We start from the raw sequence: 13,132 nt of genomic DNA on the forward strand, positions 1-13,132 counted from the left end.
TGTTTTTGACAAATTAAAATGAAAACGTGTCAGTTTGTCACTTTCACAAGGTTTGAGAAATAACATGTTCAACTACATAAAATATTATCTCTAATCTAGGTTGTGCCTAAGGAAGAATTTTTATTTTCTCTCATTGGGTGCGTTTGAGTTGTAAGGAGAGAAGTCGGTGAAGATGCATCTGTGACTGCCGAAAGTCGAACACTAATGTGGTTTTCCGACAGCGAGGCTCAGATCAACATGGCAGTGTTGCCATTGTTTATAAAAGCTTCTCTTAATAATGTATTATGTATCTAACCCCATAATCACACACTCACAAACTGAAGTCATAACATAATATTGTGTGTACACATTGTTCAATCAATTAGTGAGAGCGCCTCAAATATCATATTTGTATATACGGTGCATTCGGAAAGTATTCAGACCCCTTGACTTTTTCAACATTTTGTTACGTTACAGCTTTATTCTAAAATGGATTAAATATTTTTTTTTCCATCATCAATCTACACACAATACCCCACAATGACAAAGTAGAAACAGGTTTGACACAATCCATTCTCGGAGCTCTACGGACAATTCCTTCAACCTCATGGCTTGGTTTTTGCTCTGACATGCACTGTCAACTGTGGGACCTTATATGGACAGGTGTGTGCCTTTCCAAATCCTGTCCAATCAATTGAATTTTCCACAGGTGGACTCCAATCAAGTTGTGGAAACATCTCAAGGTTGATCAATGGAAACAGGATGCTCCTGAGCTTAGTTTGGAGTCTCATAGCAAAGGGTCTGAATAGTTATGTAAATAAGGTATTTCAGTTTTTTATTTTTAAAACATTTGCAAACATGCCTCCAGCCACCCAAGCCATAGACTGTGCTCTCTGGTTCCATATGGCAAGCAGTAACAACTTCTATCCACAAGCCATAGACAACTAAATAGCTAACATAATGGCTACATGGACTGAGTTGACCCTTGTGTTTAAAAAAGAAAATCACACTCACAGGACTCTACACACTCACTCACAATGACACTCCAACACACACATAACATGCACTCACAATTATACACACATACTCACAATTTTTATTATTTTTTATTTCCCCTTTATTTAACCAGGTAAGCTAGTTGAGAATAAGTTCTCATTTACAACTGCAACCTGGCCAAGATAAAGCAAAGCAGTGCGATTACAAACAACAACACAGAGTTACACATGGAATAAACAAGCGTACAGTCAATAACACAATAGAAAAAAAGAATGTCTATATACAGTGTGTGCAAATGGCGTGAGGAAGTAAGGCAATAAATAGGTCATAGTAGCAAAGTAAGTACAATTTAGCAAATGAACACTGGAGTGATAGATGAGCAGATGGTGATTTGCAAGTAGAAATCCTGGTGGGTAAAAGAGCAGAAAAGTAAATAAAAACAACATACAACTATCATTTGTGCTGCTGCTACTCTGTTTACCATACAGTATCCTGATGCCTAGTCACCTTACCCCTATACATATCTACCTCTTATCACTCCAGTATCCCTCACATTGTAAATATGGTTTACTAACTGACCCTGAATATAGCTTCTTACTTTCTCGTTTTCTTATTTTTATTTCTTGTGTGTTTTTGTTCTACCTGGTTGTGTTCAGTGCAACATTGATATTGATTACTGCATTGTTGTGTTTGGCGCTTGCATGAAAGGCATTTCACTGTACTTGGGCACATGACATTAAATCTTGAAACTAGTTTCAGTCATGTCTTTGATCACGTTTGCATTGGTCAAACAAAAACACCCTAATGATTGGTTGACAATAGAATATCCCACAATGCAGGTGATCCTGCAGGATGAAGTTGGTGAAGAGCAACTGCAGAAACTTTGGCCTTTGATTACATGATATTTGTAAAGTTCATGCAGTCGACAAGTCGGACAATTTTTATCGCCAGAATACAACACTCTTTTAAAGGAGGTGATCAGCAATGGTATTGGACTTGACAAAAGTGATCCACTAACATGCCATCATTGTAAAGAATTTGTTGTTAACTGAATTGTCTAATTAAATAAGTGTAATTATTATTATTATTTTTTTTTTAAATGTGCTCAAAGATGGAAGGCAGGCTGGAGGAGGCGAGATGTGTAACCATTCTAGACAATGAGAGAGCAGATACGCGCTTGTGAACAACAGACCATGGAGATAGAGAACTCGTTTTTGTATCTCCATTTTAAAGTAGTATATTTTCTTCTTGTTGACCAGTCACCACTTTCATTAACCAGGTTTCCATCCAACCTTTTTATGCTTGTAAAGTACATGTCGGATAAAAAAAAGTAATGACAGGCCAGGTTGTTGATGGAAACATCTAATTTGTCGGTAAACTTTCCCAATGTTGACAAAACAATATACGCTAGAGAAGGTGGGATCTTTTTGTGTCAGTAAAATAAATTATGCGAGAAATTTATGTGGAAACGCCATTATGCCCAAATATTTATATAATAACCAACATTTCGAAGTAATTTTGGAGTGGCGCGATGATAGTGGGAGGACAACACAACCTATGACCCGGGAAACCATGCAGTTTATTAGGCTATAGATTAAATAAATTATGAGGAATTGCACAGGGTGGTGAACGTGCACGGTGATGAGCTTGATGCTGCTTTCCAATAAATATAGAGGGTCTTATTCTGGTGACATGATGACCGATGCTTGGCTGCCGTTTGACAAATAAAAATGATCTCGCTCTTATTCACAATAACCTCATCATGTAAGTAGCCTACCCGCACTGCGAGCTGTTGGTTAGAGCACACATGCCAAGACCAGAGTGGGCACATTCGCTATAACTCAAGTTGTTTTGGCAAAACCACCCGTAGAGTTGAAAATGCGATCGAAATCAATTAAAGTTTTTTTTGTAATGTGCACTACGTCATCACGCACAGCCTTTTATTCTTCAACAACTTTATTTGAAGGAAACATCTCGAAATGCGCATATTATTTTAATGCGGATTTTAGAATATTTGAATGAAAAGCTGTTGCCAATTTGATAGGTTTCTATCACTTCATGGTCTTATTTTCGTGGACAGATTTTGGGCGGGGTAAAACCTATCGCTTCGCCTCTTCCTCTCTAGGGTTCCTAGCGAAAACGCACTCCCAACCTACTACGGAAATCACTTCCGGTCGTAGCTGTATCGAAGCCGTATTGAAGTGGCCTGTTTTGACATAACCCTAGCCTACTCTTTTGCCCTTGGTGTGTGGAACGTTTAGAGAAAAAAAAGGAAGGATGACAGTAAAAAAAAATCAATTGAGATTTACCCTCTACAACAGTATGTGCCGAGTTAACTGTGTTGTGAATTTGCTGCAAAGATGTGTTTCAAAATATGTTATTGCAAACCGGGATCCCTGCAACGTCCATACCCAAGACTTAACCATTTTACATTTCAACTTCAATGGGGGTAATGTCAGAGTTGAGACGTCCCAAAGATTAATGATAGCAAGGGCCATCAAAAGATCCACAACCTGTATGATTTCACTCCACCAGACACTCTTCCCATGCCACTTCGATACAGCAACAACCAGAAGTGGCTTTCATAGCAGGTTAGGAGAGCATTTTCACTAACCTGCTACGAAAAGTCACTTCTGGTCATAGCTGTATCGAAGTGGTGTGAATAGACTGTTTCTCATGTCAAGGCCAGGGAGAAGTTGAGGATAAACAAGCTGCTTCTTGGGCATACTTTTAGTCTGTACGTCATGCTTTCCTCACAACAATATCACTGGCAAAAATGTTTTACCCCACCATTCTTATAAACATAATGCCATCACAGTCTACTCTAGATTTCACCACGGTGGCAATAATCTCTAGAGTGTGCAGAATCCATTCCTAGATAAATAGGCAAAATTGCCTTTGTTTCGCCAAAGGAAAACATTATCACAAATACTATACACTTGGGCTATACAACAACAAAAATCTACCCATGAAATGAGTTGGCTCAGTATTCAGCACTATGACATATCAAATGAAAATGTGACAAGGGACACAATTTCAATGAAGTCACTTTGGTTAAATAACTGCCAACTACAATGATTCTGAGTATACAAATAGTTAAATGATTTAAATAAAAACAATGAACAGAGATTTACAAGCTCTGGGTGTAAATCCCTGAACAAGATACAAACCCAATACAATGTGATGGATAAGAATACAAGCCCACAAACACAACTGGTGTACAGTAGATCCTGCACAGTGCACACTCTTAGACCAATATCAACACACATTATCCAGTGGGCTCACACTGACAGATATCTGAAGAGATAGTCCAGGACTCCCAGTCTATAAACAGTAGGATTCCTTGCTGGTCTCCCCAGTGTAAAAGACATTGCATTGATATATTGGCACAGAAAATAGATATGCTTTCAAGGAATATGCCTCACTTGGAGAGTCAAGAGGGTTGTTGAGTTAAATGTTTGCAGCTACACACAGTATTGTTTGCATAGAATCTGTGTGTACGTACATAAGGAGCCTTGTGCAGTATTCTATTTATTTTACAAAAAGTGAAACTCAATGCACAGTAACTTCACAGATCTTGAAAAATAGAAAAGCATCTCTGCTTTGAAATTTCTAAAGAGGATTTCTCTTAATGAGTAATTATCCAAACTATTAACTGACCAGCGCTTTGTATACAATATTCTCACAGTAAAATGCAACCGTTTCCTGTATGCAGAATCAATTCAATTGTTTATAGTGGCACTCTTTTATACTGCATCAGCACTTTCTGAACATAAAGGAAAGTCCAAACCAGTCCAACTAAGGGTTAAGCTCTAAAAGGACTGAGTAGGCAGTGGAGAAGGTGACAAAGTAACATTATCCATCTCCCCATTTGTCGTTATATGTGACTCCGATTTCCCAAACAGAGGGAGTCAAATATTATTTGTTGTAAATTAATCTTTTTCACATACATTTTATAGAAACATTCCAATATACATTAAATCTAAATTGTAACATGTCAGTATGTTTGTCAAACACCAAATGCTTGTGTGGAGGTGTTCATGATTGTGTCACAAGGTCGTGTGTGTGAAAATGAGTCCACAAGGGTCTGATGACACGACCATGTGCTTCACAAGTACTAAAATAATGACTGACCCACAGCCTATTTCCAGTCAAAGCTACAATGACATCATTATATGCATCTGTTCTCTGTTACTCAGACAGCAAATTAAAGAAATCTCACCGAGGCCTTTGCTTTAGCAGTTGAAAGGCCTCAGCTGATTTAAAAAACATATTTAAAAAAGACAGGTCAACATCTCCCTGATCTAGTAACATGTCACATTTCAAATGGTTTTCAAGAGACACTCAACCAGTGAGCAGCAACCTCAAAACACTTCCATATACGTATCCCATGTGTTCTTACAGTGTTCAGTAAGCATTTACCCAGACTACAAAAGCAAAGCAAAACTATTTGGGTTTGAAATCACACTATTCTGAGCATCACAGAAAGCGCACAGGCAGAGACCTGATCTGATTGTCCATTACACTTCAAAGGCCAAAAAGAGAATGCTGGAATCTCACACACATACTACCTGAAACACACACACACACACACACACACACACACATCCCTCAAACAATTCAAACACACAATCTGATTTGCACACACTACCAGAGCTACACAGACACTTTCCGATACAAGCTTGTGAGCCACACACACACTCCCTAACTGAAGAGCTTCACAAAGCAGCCCTGGCAGTAGGGCTTGTCGTTCTGATCCTTGAAGGTGCCCTTGTTGAGCTGCTTGAGGCAGAAGGCACAAACAAAGTGCTCCGGGTGGAACTTCCTGCCCATGGCTGTGATGCAGCGGCCGGTTATGGGCTTCTGACAACCCGAGCAGAGGGAGCCTCGCTGCTCGTGGTAGTGCACCTCACAGTAGGGCTGCCCATCATGCTCAAAGAAACTCCCATTCACAAATGGGGTGAAGCACTCCTGCATACCCAGAGAAAGAGAGGAGAGTAATGAGTAACACAAGTCAGGACACTTCAACATGAATGCCTTTATATAAAGGGAAATAGGCTGATTACAGACCCTGCAGACAAAGCACTCTGGATGCCAAAGGGAGTTTAGCGCAGAGATGTAGTTCTCCAGAATGGCTCGGGCACAGCCGCCACATTTCGGTGCAAACATGTCAAAGTAGTCCTTCCTACAGTACGCCTTCCCATCCTTCTCATGGAAGCCTTCAGGAGACACATACAGATCATGAGTTCTGCACCTGACTCTAGAAATGGTAATTTCAAGTGAGCTCCAAGAATGGGTCAAACTCACCCTCTGGGCCAAAGAATGATCCACACTGAGCACAGAAGAAGTGTTCAGGATGCCATGTCTTGTCCAACGCAGTCACAACTTTCTGTAAACATAGGAACAGTTACTCTATGCTAGCTGCCATTGCTACACTGGATCTTTGGACTGCCTAAGTTGAAATAATATACACCGAACAAATCAAATCAAGCATGGAATGCAACGCAATGTGCTTTATAGGAAAAATTAAATAAACAAAAATCAAATATGAAATATTTACTACACAACAAAACGAGATAAAATAACAAAAGGATGACTAAAATGTGTTTCAAGATCTTTAATTAAATATGTCCACAGCTTCGGCCCCCCTCAGGTTCTTTGGGGACCTGAGGGACCTACTAGGTACATAACTTAAAAGCACGTCTGACATGTATTGGGCTGCACAATCGTGGATTGATTTAAAAAAACTATAGAATAATCTTAAAATTACTTCTAAAACTCACAGGCAGCCAGTGCAGAGACCTTAGAACCAGTGTAATGTGTGCTCTCAGTCTGGTCTTGGTCAGTACCATGCTGCAGCATTCTGTATGTTTTGCAGTTGACCAATGACTTTCTTGGGTAGACCAGACAGGAGAGCATTACAGTAGTCAAGCCTGCACGTAATGAAAGCATGGATGAGTCTCTCTGTATCAGTCAGAGAGAAAGAGCCACACCTTGGCAACGTTCCTCAGGTGGTAAAAACTATTTTGGTCACATTCATATTGTGCGATTCAAAATTTAGTTCAGAATCTAAAATAACACCTTGGTTTTTTACCTTTATTGCCAGTGAATTAAAATGTGGGGCTAGATTCTCTCTGTGCTTTGGCTCTAACTATTAGCACCTCGGTCTTGTCTTGATTTAGCTGGAGGAAGTTGCCATCCAAGTATTTAAATCCCTACTACCGTCTAATCATTTATCCGTGGAGCTGAAACCCTCTGGTGACACAGAAAGGAAAAGTTGTGCATCGTCTGCGTAGCAGTGAAAATCAATGCTGTGCTTTCTGAGAACTCTGCCAGGGAGGTAACATATATAAACTGAGCAGTACCGGATCCAAAAGAATCAAACCTTGTGGAACACCACAGGTGATATGTATAATCGGAGTTATGTTCACCAAGGGTGACAAACTAAAATAAATGGAAAACTCTTGACCCGTTAAATAGGTCCTAAACCAATTCAGAACTGGACCGGAGAGGCCAACCCACCTCTCCAGTCTGTCCAGAAGGACATCATGGTCAACAGTGTCGAATGCAGCACTTAAATCTAAGAGTACAAGGACAGAGAGCTGTTTGGCATCTGTGTTGGCTCAAAGATAATTTACCACTTTAACTAAAATAGAGTTGGTACTAAAAAAATAAAAAAAAAAAGCAGTTTGAAAACCAATTTCTCCAGAATTTTGCTTAAGAATGGAAGGTTGGAGATTGGCTGATAGCTTTTTGTGCGTATGGAAAATGTCTGGGATCTTTGATTTCAGCTCATGAAACATGGGACCAACACTTTACATGTTGCGTTCATATTTTTGTGTAGTGTAGTTATTTTTGTAGTATAGGTGTTTACTTACATCCAGTATAGGGCCGTTACAGTACTGGCAGCGTGGGGAGAACAGGTTGTGGTAGTCCATCTCACAGTAGGGTGCTCCGTCACGCTCAAAGAAGTTTCTGGAACCTATCTCCTCCTGACAGTGGCTACACACAAAGTGCTCTGGGTGCCATGTGCGCCCCATGGCAGTAACCACCTGGACAAACAGAGACAGTATATTTACATTTACCATGTCAACAAAGCTCTGCAATTCAATTGAAAGTAACTTGAAGTTAGAGCGAGACCATGATCTTAGAAAGGCCACCAGAGCCTGATCTATGGCCCACCCAAGCCCCTCACCTGTCCCACGATGGGTTTACAACATGCCCCACACACTCCCTTGGCCACAGTCTGCACACCCAGTTTATGGAGGTCAGACTGCAGACTGCCGAGCATGTTGTCCAGCTTGTTGACCTGTGTTGGGGGGCCTCCAGGGCCACCTTTCCCCTGGGCCATGATCTGTCAAAAGATGGAGAGTGAGAGGACGGACACCAGAGCAGAGTGCATTCTCTCATAAAAATAGATCTGAACAAATAACTAAACTGTGGGTGAACTAAAGGAAACTGAAGCCAGTGAGAAATAGAAGGATTTCCACCATATCAGAAATAGAAAGATAGAGATCCATGCCTGCATTGGAGGAAAAATTGGGTCGTAATCTGTTTGACAGCCAATGGACACCAGGACCTTGGGGGGAGGTGGTGGTGGTGCAGGCTGCACTGGTGGAGGGGGCACTGGGGCTGGAGCAGCAGGTGGAGGGGGCTCTGGCTTGGGGGCAGGGGGCTGCTGTACTGGGACCGGTGGGGGTTGTACCAGAGGAGGTGGGGGAGGGATGGGTTCCTGGGGTGGAGGAAGTTGAGGAGGGGGGCAGGGGGGAGGGGGAGGAGGTAGGGGAGCAGGGGTCTGCTTAACAGCTGGGGGTCTCCTGGGTTCTTCTATAATAGGAGGGTGACAAGGGGCTGGGGGAGACTGGGGTGGGGAAATGACCCTCCTCTGAGGTATAGGTGACTCCGAGGGAATAATGATCTGAGAAGAGACAGACAATGACAGAGGGAGAGAGAAAATTAAAAGGTAAAGAACAGAAAGTGAAACTTGAGAAGGTAAACAAATAATATCTGGGATGGTGTGATCCTGTTGTGATCGTATCCAGGCCAACCTTGTCCACCTCATTCGCAGCCCCATCACCACGGAAACGCTGTGGCTTTGACATGACGATGACGCCCTCAGTGAGCCAATCGTCCGGCTGCTTGCGCCGGCGGTCAGCCAATCGGCCAATCCCCAGCTTCCCCTGCAGCTCCTCTATGAGGCGGTCCTGTGAGCTGCTCTTGTTGACGATGATAGGGCCCATCCGCCCCCTCCGGGGGTGACCCTCTCGGTACATGGGGTGCACATTGGGGGTCTCCTTGGTGCGCCTTATCACGGACTTAAGCTAGAAGGAGAATGAGCATCAGGACTCCACTGTGATCCAGTTACAATACCACAGACCAGGTGAGTGGTTCAGTTCAGAGGAAGCACCATTCCAGTTCACTCAAAGCCAAAGGCAGCCATTTCCTCAAGGGTATCTATCAGCAGTGGGTAAAGGCATGTCCAAAGGAATGTGTCAGTGAGCTCAGAGTCACACTCCATGCTGTATTACATGCTCAGTCCCCATCTCACCCCCCACCCATCACGCAGTCCCATTTGTTCTCTGACCGTTAAGCAGAACATAGTTGGGCAAGATGTGGGCATCATGCTGACGCAACAAGTGAGGTAGTCATAGGATGCAGTCACAACTCAAATTGTTTGGTTTTAACAAGACATGCCAACAAAGGTCACAGCCAGGCAGTACTGCTGAGCATTCAGTGCTTTTTCGAGTCGGTTCGATCATTGAAAAATAATCACGGTTTTGATTATTAATGGACAAGTAGGCGGGGGTGCAATAGATTTCCTGGTAATTAACTACAATGACATTCTGTGCTGAACTATGTAGAATATTGGCCTGTTGGAAACTATAACTCCCTACTACATCGCAAAGTTCGGGCTTAATCTGATTTCTCTATAGAAACTGGGCCTCAAGCTCACAAAAAAATGAAAATAAAAACGGTATTCAAACTTAACAGACATTGGTCAATTAGTTGGTTTTTTTGTTGTTTTTTTTAACAACATTTCGGTTAATTGCTCATCACTACCAGGCAGTCAACAATAAGAGACTGCAGTAGCAGCAAACATCCAGATGTGCACATTGTAAGGACAGTATCTACACACACACCCAATTTGTCAAACAGATGTTTTGGTATCACACCAAGCCATTTCTGCCATCTCAGAAAGATAGTTTTGTATGAATCACATTTAACTCCGTTCTTTCTATGTGTGTTTCTGCAGAACAGCACAGTGTGGTGGTGAGAGCTGTCCCATACATGTCCAGATGCAGAGACCCTGTCCATGGTGGCAGGCTGCAGCAGAGGTAGGTCCATGGCAGCATCAGGAGTTCCAGGACAGGAGGAGCCATCCAGGGACTCATCCATCCAGCTGGCCTCAGTCATCGGGGTCATGCTCCCATCTGTATAAGGTCTCTCTGTATAAGGAGTCATACTACCATCCAGTCCATCTTGGAGACACATGTTCAGCTCCACATCAGCCCAGTCCATGAGCTCCCTGTACCCATCTATGTGTCCACTCATTACTGACCCATCCCGGGTAATTGTCCCCTCACGGGTACTTGCCCCATCCCGGGTACACCCGGTAGTGTCTGGCTGGACCTCCCTTCTGTCTAAGGGCATGATGACCTCCTCGTGTACCTTCTGCACCACTTCCCTCTTCAGCTGAGGTGCCTCCCCCTTCAGCTGCAGTGTGTCAGTAGGGACTCTATCGTTTTCCATCTTGGTGAAACTCATGGCCAGCAGCTTATCCAGGGCTTCATCCAGAGAGGGCTCAGTTGCAGGGACTGGCTCCAGAACTCTCCTGGATATCTTGGGGCTGGTGAGAGCTGGGGGAGAGGGAGACTTGGGAGAAGCGACCAGAGATGGTGAGGGGGCTTTAGAAGCAGTGAGAGGAGGACTCTTGGTGACAGAAGCATGGAGAGGTGAAGGAGTCTTGGTGACAGAAGCATGGAGAGGTGAAGGAGTCTTGGAGGTAGAGACAGGAACAGGACTAAGACTCTTGGTAGTGGTTGGAGTAGAGGAACATAGATCCATGTCAGTCAGGGGACTGGTGCTCTTGGTAACGGTAGGGGGAGTTGAACCAAGTTCTAGAAATGAACAATGGGATTTTAAGGGGATATTGTCCAGGGTGACACTGGCTGAGTTCAGTGATAGTTTAGCAGCATTAGGAGGACTTGGGTATGTGCTAAGTGAAGGGTTGGAGTGGTTGAGGGCTACCAGAGACTTCCGACGAGACGACAGGATGGTCGCAGAGACATCGATGACAACGTTTGGTTCTGGGTCACTCTCTGCAAATGACAGAGGGCTCTGGGAGGTTACAGTAGCCGGGGGAGGGCTTGATAATGAGGGATGTGGAGGGGACACTGCCCCCCCTGAGTCCCCACTTTCCTCCTCTATGTGCAGCTCCCATGCAGGTAGAGAGAAAAGAGGAGAGTCACAGGCAGGTTGAGAGGGTGAGAGAGAGGAGGGGGCAGCTGCAGCAAGGGAGGAGCAGGTATGTGGAGGAGGATGGACCTCCAGAATGATGCTGGGGGAGGTTCCTGCCTGATCAAGCTGAAGGTCAGAGTTCATAGACCCCAAGGAGCCGAGGACAGGCTAGAGGACAGGACAGGCAGGAGAGAGGAAAGGGACACCACAAGAAGAGGAAGATATTAAAGAGAAATAATCAGATTAGAAAATAGATATAGAATTAAAAAGGTATCTACTAAAGGATTTTTCATGAGGTAATAAGAGGACAAGCGTAAGACACACACACACACCTTGAAGTCGGAAAGGGAGGCCATGAGCTCATCAAGTTCGCGTGTAGCACAGGAAGCTGACATTGTGGCCTGCTGCTGAGAGGAAGAGTCCAACTCATTGTGAAGGACAGAGGGGCTGCAGAATACACAAACAAAACATGATCACACACAATCCAACATTGACCTCCTAATTTTTTATTTCATCCTAATATGTGATCAGATGGAGCACCCAAACACAGGCTACAGTTGATTATTAACATGATCTCATTGCTAGCTAGCTTGTATCCTATAATTCAAGGTGATGACAAACTCCTTGTCCATCTGTGATTTTTGAATAGGAGTAACTGCCAATCTGCTTACCTGGGAGTGGGTACAGAGCCCTCCAGCTCATCCAGCAGACTCTCCACAGTGGGCCGGCCCTCCTCCACCGCCTGCCTCCCGTTCCGTTTGGTCTTCTCCTGAGACGGAGGGCTCACCATGACGTCAGGGGGACCCCCGTTCTCCTGCACATAGTGGGTTATGCTGCAGGACGGCAGGGGTGGGGCGGTTTCCTCTGTGGGTAGAAAGGACAGTGGGACATGATATCGTCACAGTATTATGCAGTAAACACATACTGCAAAGACAAGAGAAGTTCTGCTTAGGTAGAATAAACACCAAAACCTAGTAAAAAAATGATGTCGGATGTGTTTAGCTGTCTGTGTACCTGTGGTGGGGAAGGAGGGAGAGTTCTGCTGGACAGCGTTGAGCTCCAGGAGCAGCCTGTCCAGCTCTGACAGGTTACTGCCCAGAGCTGAGCTCATAGCAGCCGCAGACTGGTCAGCAGACTTCTGTTTGTTGGGGAAACTGACAGAGGCAGAGAGACAATGCTTTGTCAATTGTGTTTGAGTATAAAACAGTGACAGACGGAATAGTAGCCTCCCAGTGGGGGTGCCTTCCTAAAGATCTGTTCCTATGGCCCTCCTGCCTACCTGTACACGTGGTCCTCTTCAATGTGGGACAGGGGCGGGCTGCTACTGTCCCTGGACCATAAGCTCTTCGGAGCTGAACCCAAGGACTGCAGAGGAGGACATTCATTAAGTTTAGTCGTGAAAAGCCATTTAATGAATGAGATGTGTGAGTCTGAGTCGTGGTTCTGAGGTATAGTATGACCGACCTGTTGGGAGGAGTGGTGGGAGTCCAGGGAGTCTATCACAGAGCCATTCAGAGCCTCAGCCGAGGGAGGGGGTGGCACCGGGGGAGGGACTGACACATCCTGGTAGGAGTTCCCTCCAGTGGGGAAGGAGTAGGGGGTCTCCTCAGACAGGAACACAGGATGCTTGGAGATGTGGGACGTCGTGGATTCCAGGTCCGCCAACAAAGCGTCTGAGAAGGAGAGAGATACCTCCATT

The 13,132-nt window shown here is 44.1% G+C and overlaps 1 protein-coding gene across 1 annotated transcript in view; it reads right to left on the reverse strand.

Moving 5' to 3' along the window:
- Positions 1-1,070: 1,070 nt before the first annotated feature.
- LOC135539999 (paxillin-like) overlaps positions 1,071-13,132 on the reverse strand; it is a 31,305-nt gene continuing 19,243 nt past the window's right edge. The window contains exons 2-11 of the mRNA XM_064966290.1: positions 12,898-13,106; positions 12,713-12,798; positions 12,448-12,587; positions 12,105-12,297; positions 11,766-11,880; positions 8,171-8,329; positions 7,854-8,027; positions 6,283-6,364; positions 6,046-6,194; positions 1,071-5,946 (exon numbers count right to left, since the gene is read on the reverse strand). Coding sequence (XP_064822362.1) covers positions 5,680-5,946; positions 6,046-6,194; positions 6,283-6,364; positions 7,854-8,027; positions 8,171-8,329; positions 11,766-11,880; positions 12,105-12,297; positions 12,448-12,587; positions 12,713-12,798; positions 12,898-13,106 — 1,574 coding nt within the window. The 3' untranslated portion in view covers positions 1,071-5,679. The remainder of the gene's footprint in view (positions 5,947-6,045; positions 6,195-6,282; positions 6,365-7,853; positions 8,028-8,170; positions 8,330-11,765; positions 11,881-12,104; positions 12,298-12,447; positions 12,588-12,712; positions 12,799-12,897; positions 13,107-13,132) is intronic.

The sequence above is a fragment of the Oncorhynchus masou genome, chromosome 1, assembly GCF_036934945.1.
Source record: "Oncorhynchus masou masou isolate Uvic2021 chromosome 1, UVic_Omas_1.1, whole genome shotgun sequence".
Lineage (NCBI taxonomy): Eukaryota > Metazoa > Chordata > Actinopteri > Salmoniformes > Salmonidae > Oncorhynchus > Oncorhynchus masou.